The 17165-nt window shown below is 38.3% G+C and overlaps 2 protein-coding genes and 1 non-coding gene across 5 annotated transcripts; 1 reads left to right on the forward strand and 2 right to left on the reverse strand.

Annotated features, from left to right (window-relative positions):
- Nucleotides 1-3679: 3679 nt before the first annotated feature.
- LOC140861417 (uncharacterized) lies at nt 3680-4762 on the reverse strand. Its single transcript, XM_073264436.1, has one exon. It carries the CDS (start codon nt 4760-4762, stop codon nt 3680-3682), a length of 1083 nt encoding a protein of 360 aa, XP_073120537.1.
- Nucleotides 4763-5378: 616 nt separating this feature from the next.
- LOC140870002 (small nucleolar RNA R71) lies at nt 5379-5485 on the forward strand. The gene has a single exon (XR_012146988.1). It is a non-coding gene; the product is annotated as a small nucleolar RNA R71 (small nucleolar RNA).
- Nucleotides 5486-10525: 5040 nt separating this feature from the next.
- Nucleotides 10526-15839, reverse strand: LOC140863913 (polynucleotide 5'-hydroxyl-kinase NOL9). 3 transcript variants are annotated; one of them, XM_073267702.1, is made up of 9 exons: nt 15686-15839; nt 15314-15574; nt 13856-13953; nt 13706-13739; nt 12483-12652; nt 12101-12284; nt 11320-11497; nt 10932-11159; nt 10526-10775 (listed from the first exon to the last, which is right to left on the reverse strand). In XM_073267702.1, the coding sequence occupies exons 2-9, from the start codon at nt 15499-15501 to the stop codon at nt 10728-10730; spliced, it is 1128 nt and encodes a 375-aa protein (XP_073123803.1). In that variant the 5' UTR covers nt 15502-15574; nt 15686-15839; the 3' UTR covers nt 10526-10727. The 3 variants fall into 3 exon arrangements, with proteins under 3 accessions (XP_073123803.1, XP_073123804.1, XP_073123805.1); XM_073267703.1 differs by having other exon boundaries at nt 15314-15547; nt 15686-15794; XM_073267704.1 differs by having other exon boundaries at nt 11030-11159; nt 15314-15823.
- Between the last annotated feature and the right edge of the window lie 1326 nt (nt 15840-17165).

Consider the following 17165-nt stretch of genomic DNA (forward strand, 5'->3'; position numbering starts at 1 on the left):
TACAATTAGTAGAGGTCAAGGTCGTTTCAAAACTTACCCGCGATAATTGACGAAGAAGATGTTGAAGAACCCACAACCCTAGCTCTTTTTGGTCCCATGAAATCCGAGTGAAAAGATAGAGCCGCTTGGAACGGATTGGTCCCGAAAAAAATTGAAGCTTGGAGTCGCGTAGAGACCAGTTGGGTTGCTAAAGATCACAACTTGGAGCTCCTTGCTTCCGATTTACCTGCAAATTCGAGAGCTTAAGAGGTGAGGAGTCAAAATTTTTGGTGTGGGGTTTTAGGTTCCAAAGAGGGGAAGAAATTAGAAAAGGGAAACCGGGAAGAAATAAAAGGTGATCTGCAAATTTTAATATGCAGATCTGTCGCGCCATGGCATGACAATGTACACGTCATGGCGTGACTTTTTAATTTCCGAAAAATGCAAACCAAGGTTTTTCACGCCATGGCGTGACGAAATCACGCTATGGCGTGACATTATGGCCCAAAAATATTTAAAACAGTGAATTTCACGCCATGGCGGATGAATTATCCCGCCTAGGCATGCTCCGGGCCTTTGAAAATCCTCTAAAATAAAATAAAAAAATGTAAATAAAAACACACGAAACGGAAATAATAGGTTCAACTGAAATAACAAAACAAGGGATAAAGAAATAGTTCTCAATTTATAGTCTAGAGCTCGACTTTGTCAGATTTTGATTTATGCGGTCACTGACTGGAACACAGCTGTTCCAACTTTCGGCTCAAAGTGCTCGCCCATGTAGTGCTTAAGGCGTTGAGCATTGACAGTGAACTTCTTTTCTTGGGATTTTTTCAGCACAACTGCACCGGAGGGATAGGCTTTTTCAATGACAAATGGTCCGGACCATCGCGATTTTAGATTTTTCGGAAACAACCTCAACCTTGAGTTAAAAAGCAGCACCGCGTCTCCCTATTTGAACTCCCTTTGCATGATGCGCTTGTCATGACTCCTTTTCGTGCGTTCTTTATAGGATAGCCCCAGATCATATGCTTTATCAAGAAACTCTTCCAGCTGGGCCAATTCCAAAATTCTTTTCTCACCTGCAGCCATAAAATCAAAATTTAATGATTTAATCGCCCAATATGCTCTATGCTCTAGTTCAACAGTCAGATGACATGCTTTACCAAAAAGTAACCTATAAGGTGTAGTGCCTATAGGTGTTTCGAAAGCAGTGCGATATGCCCATAGGGCGTTATCTAGCCTGACAGACCAATCTTTTCTACTTGTGCTCACCGACGTTTTTTTTCCAAAATTCTTTTTATTTCACGGTTTGACACTTCCACTTGCCCACTAGTCTGGGAATGGTACGGAGTAGAGATCTTGTGCGTGACACCATACTTTGCCAAAAATTTTTCAAATAATTTGTTGCAAAAGTGTCTCCCACCGTCACTAATGATTGCTCGTGGTGTGCCAAAGCGATTAAAAATATTTTTCTTTAAAAATTTCAACACCACATGAGCATCATTAGTCGCACAAGCCTCTGCTTCGACCCATTTTGACACATAGTCAATCGCAATCAAAATATATTTTCTCAAGAAGGATGTGGGAAACGGTCCCATAAAATCTATGCCGCATACATCAAATACCTCGCACTCCATAATATTTTTTAAAGGCATTTCATTGCGATTAGAGATGTTACTTGTGCGCTGACACCAATCACATGTAATAACATATGCACGAGCATCCCTAAAAACACTAGGCCAATAAAAACTAGATTCTAATACCTTTGCCGCTGTTTTTTTTGGTCCAAAGTGACCGCCTACCTCTCGATCATGGCAGTGGCTCAAGATTGGTTGAATCTCTTCTTCCGGCACACATCGTCGTATCATGGAATCTGCACAGATCTTAAACAAAAATGGTTCCTCCCAAAAATAATATTTCACATCAGATAAAAATTTCTTTCGTTGGTGAAATTTCAAATTCGATGGAAGCGTGCCTGTCACCAGATAATTAGCAAAATTTGCATACCATGGGCAATATTTTAATAAAAACAATTGTTCATCCGGAAACCAATCATCAATATCACCCTCTTCTTTTTTCGTGTACTCACTGACATACTCAAGCCTAGAAAGGTGATCCGCCACTACGTTCTCTACCCCATTCTTATCTTTTATTTCCAGATCAAATTCTTGCAACAATAATATCCACCTAATCAATCTAGTCTTTGCATCCTTTTTGGCAAGTAAATATTTTAGTGCAGAGTGATCGGTGTACACAACAACTTTAGATAAAACAAGGTAGGAGTGAAACTTATCAAATGCGAATACTATAGCGAGTAATTCTTTTTCAGTGGTTGCATAATTCAATTGAGCTTCATCTAAAGTCTTACTCGCATAGTATATAGTATGGAGTACCTTGTTTTTTCTCTGACCCAAAACAGCACCTACAGCCATATCACTAGTGTCGCACATTACCTCGAATGGAAGATCCCAATCAGGAGCTACCAAAACAGGAGTTGTCACCAGTCTCTCCTTCAAGATCTCAAATGCCTGCAAACAATTAGAATTAAAGTCAAAAGGTACATCTTTCATAAGTAAAGAGGATAGGGGCTTAGCAATTTTATAAAAATCTTTAATAAATCGCCGGTAAAAACCGGCGTGCCCTAAGAAACTTCTCACTCCCTTAATGGATGTTGGTGGAGGTAGAATTTTTATGACTTCCACTTTATATTTATCCACCTCCATTCCCTGTTCAGAAATTTTGTGCCCAAGCACGATGCCTTCCTGTACCATAAAATGGCACCTCTCCCAATTCAAAACCAAGTTAGTTTCCTCACATCGTAATAGCACCAAACGCAGATTTTTCAGACATTCATCAAAAGAAGATCCAAAAATAGAAAAGTCATCCATGAATATCTCTAGGAAATTCTCTATCATGTCATGAAAAATAGCAATCATACATCTTTGAAAAGTGGCGGGTGCATTACACAATCCAAATGGCATCTGCCTATATGCAAAGTTACCATAAGAGCAAGTGAAAGTTGTTTTCTCTTGGTCCTCTGGTGCAATCATGATTTGATTATATCCCCAATACCCATCTAGAAAACAATAAAACTCATGACCCGACAATCGCTCAAGCATTTGATCAATGAAGGGGAGGGGAAAATGGTCCTTACGGGTGGCGTCATTCAACTTCCTATAATCAATACACACACGCCAACCTGTAACCGTTATAGTGGGTATCAACTCATTTTTGTCGTTTTTATCACAATTATACCACCTTTTTTAGGAACACACTGTATAGGACTTACCCATGCGCTGTTAGAAATAGGATAGATGATACCTTCGTCCAAGAATTTAATGGTTTCAGCTTTTACTACCTCTTGCATCTTCGGGTTCAGCCTCCGCTGAGGTTGAACCAAAGGAGAGTACCTATCCTCCATCAGAATTTTGTGCATGCAAATAGATGGATTGATTCCCTTAATGTCCGCCACATTCCATGCAAAGGCTCTCTTATGCTCCTTTAAGATGTTTACCAACTTTTTCTCCATCGCACCTGTTAGACAAGAAGAAATAATAACATGTAAATTATTATCATCACCCAACTAAACATATTTTAGATGTGAAGGTAAAGGTTTGAGTTCTAGAGTAGGTGGTGCGTCTATGCTTGATTGTTGAAGGACCAAATCCTTCTTATCTCCTAATTCTTCGAGTCTGAATCACACTTTCTTCTTCAATGGAGGATTAGCAGTAAAATATGCAATGATATTTTTCCTCTCTTCATCAAAGTCATCCTCACATCCTTCATTTATAAGTGCAGCGTCCAAGGGGTCTTTTAACTCATCCTGCACAAAATCATAATCAAGTGAATCTAATGCATCAATCTTAAAACAATCATGATTGTGCAGTGAGTGCTTTAGTGCATCAAAAACATTAAAAGTGATTTCCTCCTCTCCTACTCTCAGTAACAACTTCCCTTTTTGAACGTCAATTAGGGCTTTTTCGGTTGCCAGAAAAGGTCTGCCCAAGATAAATGGAATATCCAGGTCCTCCTCTATGTCAAGCACCACAAAATCTACTGGGAAAATAAATTTGTCCACTTTGACCAGCACATCTTCAATTATTCCACGTGGGTACTTTATGGATCTATCTGACAGTTGCAGAGAAACTCTTGTAGGTTTTGGCTCTCCCATTCCAAGCTTCCTAAACACAGAAAATGGCATCAAGTTAATGTTGGCACCCAAATCACAAAGAGCCTTGTGAAAAACCGCATCACCAATCATGCAAGGGATAGAAAAACTCCCTGGATCTTTCAACTTCGGAGGAATTTTGTTGTGCACTAATGCAGAACAATTCTCAGTCAAGTTTACTATGGTATGCTCCTCTATTTTCCTCTTGCTTGCTAAGATTTCCTTCAAAAATTTTGCATAAATAGGCATTTGCAATAACGCGTCCGCAAAAGGTATATTAATGTGTAACTTCTTAAACACCTCAAGAAATTTTGAAAATTGCGAATCAAGTTTCGCTTTCTTTAGTGCTGCAGGAAACGGTGGAATAACAATATTAGATTTTGATGTGGGTGATTGTGTAGAGTCAGATAACTTACCTTTAGATGGCTCTTTCTCACCCTCATTTTTTTTCTCTTCGTGCTCCAACGCTTTGGTCTCCAGTTTCTTCCCACTTTGCAACTCAACGGCCTTTACTTGCTCCTTTGGATTAGTCTCAGTGTCACTTGGCAAAGTTCCTGGCTCTCGATTTGACATCCTCTTTGTCAGCTGCCCTATTTGATTTTTCAAACCCATTATAGTTGCGTCTTGGTTCTGCATTCGAGTCTCAGTGGATGATATAAAATTTTGCATCATTTTCTCTATACTGGACTTCTCCTCTTGAGGTTACTTCACGTGATTTTGATTCTAATATGGCTTAGACTGATTGTTTTGACCACCCCATGAAAAGTTCGGATGTTGCTTTCACCCCGGATTATATGTATTTGAATACGGGTCAAACCTAGGCCGGTTTTGGCTTCCCACATGATTCACTGGTGCCTCATCCTGCACATAAAAAGGGTTACCAGTTTGACAATCTTTAGTGAAATGCTCACCTTGGCATCTATCGCAGAACACCTCCTGAATGCGCATCGCAGAATTTCCTAAGCTCAATCCATCAATCTTCTTATTCATAGCCTCCAGTTGTGCTGCCATCGAAGTGAATGAGTCCACTTGATGAATTCCTGCTGATTTTCGCATCATGATCCTCTCAGATTGAGGTTGATAGCTACTAGAGGCCATCTCCTCAAACAGTTCATAACCATCTTCCGGCGATTTACGCAAAAGATTCCCACCTGCAGCTGCATCTAACATAGTACGATTTGTAGGTAATAAACCATAATAGAAAGTTTGTACCACAAGCCAGTCAGGTAACTGATGATGTGGGCATCACCTTAGTATGTCTTTGTAGCGCTCCCATGCCTCATACAACGACTTTTGTTCCCCTTGAGCAAACATAGTAATGTCGGTTCTCAGCTTCATGGACTTCGAGGGGGGAAAGTACTTATTAAGAAACGCTTTAGCCAAATCTCCCCATGTTATGATAGAACCTGCAGATAAACTATTCAACCACGATTTAGCTTTATCTATTAATGAAAAAGGAAATAAACGCAAACGAATAGCGTCATCAGAAACTCCCTGTTTTTTGAAAGTATCACATATTTCCAAGAATTTCTCAATATGAGCGTTAGGATCATAGATGGTAGATCCACCAAATTGGACTGAGTTCTGGATCATCTGGATGATTGCTAGCTTTATCTCAAAATGATTAGCTGTCGTTGTTGGTCTAACGATACTCGGTCGAACATCCTCAATAGTGGGTATGACACAGTCCATCATGGATCTATACACAGGTGGATTATTAGCATCACCATCACCGTTATTGATGCGTGGTGGTTCGTTCTCTGCCATCTCAGCTCGTTGTTGTCTTCGTCTCCTACGAAAGGTTCTCTCGATTTCTGGATCAAAGGGTACGAGTTCTGAGTGCGAGGATGGTATCATGCACCACTAGAAAATCCTGCAAAGGTAAGATGGATAATTCATGAGAATATGAAGTGAAATTAAAGAAGATATCTAAGCAGAAAATTGTAAATCAAAAAGTCCCCGGAAACGGCGCCAAAAAATTGATCGAGCTTTTCTTGCACTATGAATTTCAGAAAATAAATGTATCTCACATGCTCGAAATAATCGCAAGTGCACGATGCAAATTATAATATAATATGTGAATATGAGTATCGTCCACAGGGACTAGTTGCACAATTTCTACCTAAATACTAATCCTTAATTCACTTTTACGAAAAGTGAGATTTGTTTTTATTAACTACTTAATGACAAGAAAATAAATAAATGCAAGAATAAATAAGAATCAGGAATTAAATCAATCTTAGTAAATTAAATTCAAATATTGGAGAAAATGTTGAGATTTTCAGTTCACCATCCCCTAATCGACTCTGAAAATTACTTCCAACAACCAACTCACGTTTTTAACAAGATTCCCTAATTCATTAACATACTCTTTCAAGTTATGATAAACTAATTCAATGCTATGAAATAATTAAATGTCTTCAATTATTTATCATAAATTATTGCATTCACGATTCGTGGAATCCCTTAGCTTTCGACCTACTGGACTATCACTATCAACACGTACCCAATTTCATATGTCTATGTAAATTGTAGATCCATGAATCATGCTATTTGTTCCTATCATGAAGTTTTCTTTCGAAATAAAACACGATATAAAATATAGAGGGAGTTAGCTACGCTCCAACAATGCAAAACAAATCAATAACATAATTAAACATTCATCAGAAGTCAAAAACCAATATTCATGAGTCGACAACCGGGGTCAGATCCCCTAAATCCCAACAAAAAAGGTTTAGCTACACATAGAACTCATAAATAACATCAAAGTATTTAATTCAAACCGAGAAATAAAAGAAAAGAAGTTTTAAACAAGAGAAGAATTGCTTCAAAATCGCTTTCCGCTTCGTCTCTCTTGTTCGTGATGTTGCAGCAGCCAAGCAATGTGCCCAAGATGATTTTCTAACCTTAAAATCGATCATTATATATCCCCAAGAGTCCATGAATGTCAACTTTCCTTCCAGCTTAATCGACCAAAATTTTCTTTTTTTTTTTTTGATTCCGCGACTCGCGCCTAAGCGCAAAAAAGTCACGCCATTTCATGAAAAGCTCTGTCTCGATTCTCAACTTTTTCCCAGTTCACGCCTAGGCGCAAGAAACATCACGCCTTGGCGTGAAAAACTCTGCTTTCACTTCTTCAAAATCCTCGGTTCACGCCATGGCGTGAAAAGTTCTGGTTTCCACTAACAAATTTCGCTATTGCACGCCTAGGCGTGAGAAATCCACTCCTAGGCGTGAAAAACACTACCTCCAGATTTCTCATTAGCACTTCCCGAGCTTTTTTTTCGTCTTTTCCTACAAAAATTATTAAACGCATGAGTAGATATTATAAAACTCAAAAACTCAAATTTTAGACGAAAACACGGAAAAAAATCACAAATAACGTGCTCAATGGAACCCAAAATAATCTAACTTAGCATGCATTTTTGGGTTCTATCAGTAACCAGTCTAGGAATCGTTGTGAGCAGTTGCGTTGAAGTATATATTTGTGTCAACAGATTCTCTTGAAGAGAGACTCATGAATTGCAATATCAGAACAGCGATGGGTTTGGTATTTCCTGACTATGGGTGTTCTACACCGAGTGTTGTTGGGAACTAGTAGATGGTGGAATCTGGTCAGTGATTCGATGAATGTCGCAAACCAGTTAGGCTTTGAAGTAGGCTTCGTCTATATAAGAGTTTCCTTGAGACGGTGATATCGATTAAGCTGGTGTTTGTACCCTTGTGATCAGGAAGATCATGGTTAGGGCAGTAGATATATCAATGTTGCGATACATTAGTGCAAAGAAGTTTGACTTTCTTCAAGTAGCACAGTGGTTTTCAATTTCTGCGAGAACCATCTCAGAATTTGGAGATTTTTAATGCAGTTCAGCATTGATGAAGCTTGTAGGATTGTGGCAAGAGTTTGAGGTTGTCGAAAGCTATTCGACCAGACATGCAAGTAAGGATCTTCAGTACATTCTCGGGAATTACCGTATATTTCGAGGACGATATCTTTTAAGGGGGAGAGAATGTAGTAACACGTATCAGAATTAAGGATTAATTGTAATTAATCCTATGATCATGTTTAGATTAAGTAAAACACGATTAAGAAAATTCCAGATAAATTAACAAAGTCCTGAAGTGGATCCAGAACACTCAAAAATATCCGGGAAGGTTCCGAGTCTAAAGCAGGATCGGAGGATCCGAACTTAAGGATCGGATGGTCCGAAGTATGTAAGTTTGGAGGCCCTGAACCAGTTCGGATGGGCAGGTTCGGACGCTCCGAACTAGGATCAGACGGTCCGATCTCCATCAGATAAGATAGGATAAGAAAAATTATTTGATTGGCTGAGAGTAGAGTTCGGATGCTCCGAAGTCAAGGTTCGGACGATCCGAACTATAGACCCGACAGCTGTCCGAGAGAGTGACATCGTGAATGACGTAATATTAGGATCGGACGATCCGGAGTACCCGATCAAACGGTCCGAAGTGCTAGCAGTGAAACTTGTCACGCTTGCAGAGATCGGGCGGTCCGAAGGGGGGATCGGACGGTCCGAACCCTTGTCTATAAAAGGAGGCCGAGGAGCTCATTTCATAATCGCACCGAATTCTCTCCTTCTCCCACATGACTCTATTTTAGGGCTTTGAGTACTCTTATTTTAGAGTTGGAGTATAATATATCTTTTAGTATAGTCAGATAGTGTTTGACATAGTAGCGGAGCAGTGCTCGAAGCTACGGAGTCGCAGCAGGAGTATGCCCTAAGTTGTAGGATAGTCGCATCAGCGGGCTGACGATGGATGCAGGTATATCTATGATCTCCTTAAATTATTTAGGAGTATGCAATAGCATAGTTAAGAATTTTAGAGCTTAATAAATTATGCATGGGTATTTGCATTGTAGAGTTGATGATAAGCTTGGGATCCTAGAGTGGGAGAGCTATGACTTCCTTTAATAAGGTACGTAAGTACTGACTGAGATAGCCAACGGGTATGCATGCTTATGTGTTGCATTTATGTGTTATGTTTTTCATGGATTATTATGCGTCATGTGTATATCATATTGAGCCACGTAGGGCCGCTTAGCCCTGTTCGGACGGTTGATGTCGAGCGCCCCGCAGTCGACGGGTTAGCCGGCACTGGCATCTCTAGGACACGGTCCATGTCCGGTAGGAATGAGGAGTGTACTCAGTGGTTTGATTCCCGGGTTGTACCACTCATATCCTTGGCGTCATTCTGAGCAGTTGTATACATTTATCCTAGATATGGATACCTTGTCATATTCATTTGCATGCATCATGTTTGTATGTTTACCCGTACTTTCGTATTGTGCGTAGTCGCTCACGTCCAGTATTTTTTGTTTTCTGGACATCTCATTCGACGGGGCAAATACAGGTACATGTGGTGTACCCAGTAGCTTGGAGTGGCCAGTGACCCGTGGAGGCAGCAGAATTAGCTCTAGGTTTTATTTGTCCTTAGGCTTAATTATTCGATTTGGTTGTATAATCGAATTAGTTTAACCGGATGTACTATGCCGGTATGTATTTATTTAAGTCTTTCGCAATGATTTATTTAATTATGTTAATTGCATGCTTAATTATGCTCTAAACTCTAATTGAGATAGTGGATTCGGGTTGGGTTGCTACAAAAAATCTCTCGTCACACACTGCCATGTTTAACCATGTACAAGAGTATAAAAGATGATATTTTTAGAAATAAAAATAATTATTATATGTTGTATGAGATTAGTTTTTTATTCCAACATATCCAATTCCTTTGACGTCTCTCAATCCAACTTACAATGAATTTGTTAAAAGAGATGAAATAGTTTCACACATCTATGTCTGTAAAACCAATTGTTCTGATTAATATTTATAATGAAAAGTAATATATATCTATACTATTACATAATAGTTTCACCTTATACTAATCGTTTTTAGTGTGTCAAATCACATAAAAAATTCTTCTAATTTTACTCCTAAATTTTACGCACCTCTCTTTTATGTTAGATCTTAAATAACTAAATTATCGCTATTTTTCTCTAACATTCCTTTTTTCCTTTTATCTCTGTCCATTTTTCAAATTTCATCATTTATCAACTCTTATTAATTATGTACATATTTTTTTTTAACAATTTATCACTACTTTATATCAAAACTCCCATATTTTTTCAACATGATAATGTTTTACATTTTTAAAAAAAAATTAAATTGTCGAACACATGAAAATCACGTGTGACGATTGCTAGTTTAACATAAAAAGTAACACTTGTTTATGAGTGAAGTTAAAACTGATCTGTAAGACGATTTCGTATTAATTTTTGTAAAATTGATCTGTAAGACGATCTCATATGAGCAAAACTATTATCATAATAAACGGAATTTCTCTATGGACGAGTAAGATAACCAACCCCATATAATAAAAGGAATTTCTGCATGGACGAGTAAGAAAACCAACCCCATAAAATCTAAACCGGATTTGTACAAAAGAAACTTCAATCTACAACCATAAATCGATCGCATAGATATAAATATCGGAAAAAATGTTCGCGAAGAAATAAGAAACTAAACTTTGTAATATATTCGAAATAAAGGATCTTCTAGCTGATAACATTGCGAGACACGTATGGAGAAATATAGCCTGGAACCTGAGGGACGAAGCGAAAGCTCGATTAGGAATAAAGATCAACTTGGAAACATTTTTTCACGTTATTCAATGACCTATGATCTCGAATTTTCTGGTCAATCTCATCAAAATTTATACTAAAACAATCATTTTAAAAAGAAATTGCGAAAATGAGCACCTTCAAAAAACAAGTAGGAAACTGAATGAATCCCTGAAGTAAGAGATCGACGTCCTCCAGAGTCTTCTGTGGAACAGGGGTAATAATATACAACATACCTTTCGACGGGTCGACGGCCCTAACAATTCCGAGACCAACACATTGAGGTAATCGTTCGGTAGCATCGGAACTAATTGCTAGACCAACAATAGTAGCATTCAAGCTGTAGAAAATTTCTGTCTCGTGAACCTGACAGGAAGACAAATTTTCCTTCTTGATGTTAAAAGCAAAACATTCAGATATATTTCCTCGCGCAATTTTAAGAGTCATTATAAATTTGAAAGAGTCATCGATATGACACTTAAATTTGAAAGAGTCGTCGAAATTAATGCCACGTCGACTGTCATACCTCACAATGAAGATGTTTTATCTTTACACTTGAAATGTGAAATTCATAAGGAGGGTGAGCAACTAGAGCAAGACCAAGTTTCTTTCTCGTGAGATTTCTCTGATTGGGAAAGCATTGCCTGAAGTATTCTATTACCCGCAAATCTCGAAGGCCAGAAGCATCCTTTTGTACCAGTAACCTGGAGAGGCATTTGTTAAATACACAAGGGGGAATTAACAACTTTTGAAGATTGACCGATTAAATTCATGTTTTCACTCATGATGAAACGTTACATGGTAATATTTTTAAGAGAGGAATACAGGTAATCCACAGGTTAGACAAAAGACTCTAAAAGCAATGGATCAAGTCAAATAACATGGTAACTGATAAGGCAGAATTAGGAACTCACTTCAACTCCCTTCTCAATCTGTTTTCTAACATGATTTGATCCCAAAGATAATTGTATTTCCCTTAGACAAGGGATCACTAATTCCCCACTCCTGTTTAACATTCCCAAGCATGAAGAAGTTGACCTTATGATTGTTAAGCACCAAAACAAAATAATTAAAAATTCACGATCCCAGATCATTTCACAGTCCCGCCCACACTAAGAGGTGAATAAGGATCGATGATTTTATTCTATTTTTTATGTTAATCATTTACAAGACCATTGTACTCCCGTGTAATATAATTCATGCCAATCAATCATTGACTAAATTTTTTTTCAAATAGAATCGATGATCATAATGTAATGTAATTTTGATTCATAAACCAACATGAAGATCAGAATATTAGTTCATACGATCTATGCAAATGATCCTGGAGAGCAGTATTTATCTCAATGACATGATTCGAATCCATAACGCCCTCCCTCGTCCAAAATACGCCAGCTGGTAAATTCTTCATTTCACGTGAAATCTTAATCTTGACAACATGGGTAGGAGACATGTATTTTATCATGTCCACCAATATTTCATAACCTATACCTGCACATAAAATAAACGAGATAGCATGCCATGAGCTAATAGTAGAAGTACCTAGGAAGAAAATAAAATTAAACATTAAAATTACTTATGTAATACCAATAAGAAAGACCGAACGATAAATTACAAACATTTGACCCAGCCAGGGGTATTTATTACAAGCAGAAATCAACCATCATCCAGACATAAAGAATTACAAACCTTTGACCCAGCCAGGGGTATTTATTACAAGCGGAAATCCAGCATCATCCAGAAAGTTTTTGTTGTTATTTGTTGAGTATTCTTTCAGGTAGCGATCAAACAATTTGAAAATATAAGAGAGATACATTTCTGGGTCCCTTTTCGAGGAAATGTCACCAAAGAAAAAGCATCTGACACAAGATGTTCAAAAGTCATAGTGAATTACAGTTTAATACAATAGATTTGACTGGAAAATCATATATAAACAGCAAAAAATATGCAATACTTAGTGATATAACCACCCAATATTGTGGAGCCACATATTTGAAATAATCAATGCAGAACATATCAAATACTGAGCACCGTTAATTGGGCCATGTGAGTTGGAGACATGGACACACAGATAAGCAAATCGACTAGTGATATAACCACCCAAGTTCATCCCAGTCACTTACGAACTTTGGGACATATTTAAACAGGACCAAATAACACTCTCATGTATCTATTTAAGAAAAATATAGGTATTCATAAGATATAATTAGCCTAAGGTTAAAAATGTGGATCGTGCCACAAATCACAGATTATTATATCAACAACAATCAATACATAAAGGCAAAAAAACCTAGTGTTTTAATAGCTTGTACTTTTAATTTTATTAAAATTAAAATTAAATAATAACAATACTAAAAGGTACCATTTTCATGCAACAGATACATTTCGCATTCTTGTTTCATAAACATTTGTCTCAAGTTCTACAATAACAGGAGTTTAAAAAAGAATCATGTTATCGATATCTTTCAATTTATTATGCTCATATAATGTATTATTTATTATCTCATCTCACGAGTCACGCAACACCTAAATATATCATTGTAAAGTCGCAGCAAGGATAAAAACAATGGTAAGTACATTGAGCGTTGCAAGTAAATAATTGAAAGACGTAATATAATACCTTTTTAGAAAAATAAAACATAAAGTAGTCCTAAATTTTCACAATAAACAAGGCAAGAACACCATAGCCGTATGAATAAGAGCCCAAAATTGGCTCGTTATTCTACCTTGATGTTTTTTCTAAAAGATTTTTCCTTGAAACTTTCATACAAGCAACGAAAAATATCGACTGAAAGACATCCAAATAGAAACATACCATATCATCATCACCTTTGCAGTGATACATGTTCACTAAACAAAACGTTGGACAACACCAACCCAAAATAATCAAAAGTGAATTAGAGATGCGATACCGTTCAGGAGTTTTCAAGCATGGACGTGTCAGATCTAAATGACAAAAGAAAGGAATATAGAACCGATCAGCATATTAACCACACAATATCAAAATAAAAATATTAAAATAACCACTGAAGAACAATGGTGGAGCCATCAAGAGATTGTACATGGAGTTACTTCGTCGATTACAGTAAGTGATAGGAGACCGGGAGGAGTAAATACTGCCTGACCAACATCAGTATCAAGGTAAGCCACTTTTTTGTGCCTGCAAGAGAAGAACTTGATGGGTCTCAACATCTGCTGATGGTGAATAAAAAATATTGTGCTCTTCTTTCAACAATTGTTTATGCACATGCATAGAAGTCTAATGTCATGCTCTCTGTCTCACATTCATCAATTCTTTAACTTCATATTTCCTTATATAAAAAATACATGGACGCCCCAATTGCTTAGATCAATTCCTCAACCAAAGATATGGAACCAGGTATAAATATTTTCTAGCTAGCATGGATGTAAATGATGGGAGGCAAGAACGAATTAAAAGTTCATTTATATGAGAATACATTACTTAACTAATTAAATTAGATTAGTTTCGAGAGCTTTCCTTGTAACTTTTATTTCATGTTTGAATAAGATTCTCTTTCTTGTTGAGCCTATATGACAAAACTATATAATTTCCTTAGAAAATGATTCATGGATCATAAAATTAATTCATTACTTTAGATTAATTAATTTTATTCTATGTAGGTACACATAATATGCCCAACTAATTCTCTCAAATATGAATCCTCCCTTATGACTAGCTCTGCTCCTAACTCTTTCTCCTGTCTACCCCTTCATAAAGCATAGACAAACGTGGATGAGATAACCATGCCTGACGCAATAAAGTTGGGCTGCAAGTGGTGTCCCCCCCAAAACTCATCAGGTTTCTCACCTATCTTCTGATGAGATAACCATGCTTGTATATGTGACATCAGAATTTGGTTGCTTGATAAACTTATGTGAAGAGCAGCAAGAAAATAAATGTGCGTCAAGATTTCAAATTAAAACCGTCTCTCACATTGATGTGAATGAATCAATGGCAAATCTCTTCATGCAAATTTTAGGTGATTTCATTTTTCCCCTCATCAATCTATAGCATCTTAAATATTATTTGATATTCAGGTTCAAATCTTTTGGATGGTTTAGTACATGCCGCCCGCAGGGCACTACCCTGTGTAATCCCATGATTGGTCAAAATTAGTGGGTCCCACGTGGGGTCCACTGATTTTAACCAATCATGTGCAGTCACGTCAACCGCATGACACTATCTTGCGGGTAGCATCTACTTAACCCTTTTGGACAAAGCAGCATGTAAAAATTATCAAAAGCCACTCATCTTCTAACCATATAACACCAATCATTCTCATGTAAAGAAACTTGCCAAACAGCACAGCGAATTTGCAGAACTCAACTAGATAAAATCAATATATTACAAAACCCAACAGCCCACGTCAATAATTAACATTGAACAACAAAATGTTGCAACATCTTCATAAAAAGCCCTCCATAAACTTGCCATATTCCCCACAACGAAAACAACAATCTTTAATCATGATCATAAACAATGTAAAAAAAAAACGTACCTTTGAAGTAAAGCATTGACGAGGCTGAGAGAAAAAGTTGTTTTCCCGCAGTTATTAGGACCGCAGACAATAGCAATTGGAGGATTTGAAGATACAGAATTGTTAACTATCGATTCGGTAGCATCAGACCATTCTTGTGGCATAATTATACTGGATGATGGAGTCTCAATCTCTTGAGCTACGGACATCTTTAGGCTGCTACACGATTTCTTTCACCTCTCTTACTTTGTGGCTCTGTTCCAGAGCAATGGCGTATATACACTAATGACCAAAAAGTGCAGAAATTTTGGGTGTTGGGTAGTCTAAAAGTAACAAAAATGGCTCCTTTCAAAAAAAGTAACAAAAATGGCCCGAATCAAACGAGAATTAAACCTTTTGAGGCCTGGGTTAGAATCAAAAACCAACTCAGAATGTCCCCTGATGAATCATTACTCCGCGCTGTTTTGGGCTCTCCTCCCTTCGTTTTGCCGCTGCTCCCACAGAGGCTTGTGGTTGGGTCATTCGACCCTCTGCTGCAGAGGGGGTATTACCCCCGTCAGCAAATGGACCCCACATGAAAAGTGTGGGCCCGGATGGAAATTGGCCAATCCGAACCATCCAAATTAGAGTAAGGTCGATGCCACCCGCAGGATACTATTCGAATACTCTGTGGGTGACGTGACGGATTATGATTGGGTAAATCAGTGGATCCCACGTGGAATCCATTGATTTTAACCAATCATAATCCGCCACGTCATTCGCAGGATAGTATCCTACGGGTAGCATGTACTAAACCCCAAATTAGACCTGGCCAAGGGCCGGTTTTGACCCGAACCCGATCGGGTGACGGCCCGTGGTCGACGGACCGGCTAACCGGGACAACGGTCCCGACCCGGAACCGGGACCGGACCTGCAAATGTCCGGTCCGGTCCCGGTTTCCCCTTTGAAAAATCGACAACCCGTCGGGTTGAACGGGTCGGACCCGTCGGGTTGGAACCGTCCAACCCGGGGGGGTTGGACACGTGGCACCCCCATGGGCGCCCAGATGATCCAACAACCACTAGCAAGTGGCCGTTGGAGCTCTCAACGGCCACGATTTCGTGGCCGTTAAAACTTGGCTGACCCGCCAGGACTGTCGGAATTTTTTTTTAAAAAAAATCCTACTTCTATAAATACCCCCAACCCCTTTCATTTTGTTTACACAATTCTCTCTTTCATTCTCTCCATTCTCAATTCCTTTTAATTTCTTGAATTATCAAAAATATCAAGTTTCGATTATTGGTTTATTGTCAGTTGTTGATTTATTTTCATATTTATACAATTACAAATGTCCGGAGCGGGATCAAGTCGTAGGGGTGACAAAGAAAAAGGAAAGAAAAAGAGCATCATACCACCCGAGGTCGAGTATCCTCAATTCAATGTCGATGGCTTTGATCTTGAATATTCCGATGATGAAATTCAAGAAATTCGACAAGAGACGCAACAAAGACAACAAGTTGAACAACCACCACGTCATCATGCAAGTCAAGAAAGTATGAACGATTCGGCGGCCTCTCAAAGACAAACTCGAGCGGTGCCTCGCCCGACATCCGATATCTTTACCAAACATTTCGACAATGTGTGTAGTAGCCCGTAACCAAAATCAGTAATTAAGAAATTAATCATAATTACTTGGAAAGAGTTTGGAAGCTCCGAAGGTAAGTTCAGAAACTCCGAACAGGATCGGACGCTCCGATGCAGGATCGGAAGCTCCGATGGTATTACGTCAGGCATGACGTGTGACAGGATCGGAAGCTCCGATCACCCATATCCGAAGTCAACTAGTGATATTTTGACACGTGGCAGATCAGGATCTTCGGAAGCTCCAATATCA

The sequence above is a fragment of the Henckelia pumila genome, chromosome 4 (assembly GCF_033568475.1).
Source record: "Henckelia pumila isolate YLH828 chromosome 4, ASM3356847v2, whole genome shotgun sequence".
In the NCBI taxonomy this organism is placed as follows: domain Eukaryota; kingdom Viridiplantae; phylum Streptophyta; class Magnoliopsida; order Lamiales; family Gesneriaceae; genus Henckelia; species Henckelia pumila.

Excerpts from the sequence above, each read along its gene's own strand:
- LOC140861417 (XM_073264436.1), bottom strand. The coding sequence starts at position 4,762 with ATGGGTTTGAAAAATCAAATAGGGCAGCTGACAAAGAGGATGTCAAAT.
- LOC140863913 (XM_073267702.1), bottom strand. The coding sequence starts at position 15,501 with ATGTCCGTAGCTCAAGAGATTGAGACTCCATCATCCAGTATAATTATG. Across the intron at positions 11,498-12,100 it reads CAGGATCATTTGCATAGATC|GTTACTGGTACAAAAGGATG; the intron begins GTATGAACTAAT and ends ATGCCTCTCCAG. Across the intron at positions 10,776-10,931 it reads TTCCTACTTGTTTTTTGAAG|GTTCCAGGCTATATTTCTCC; the intron begins GTGCTCATTTTC and ends TTCGTCCCTCAG.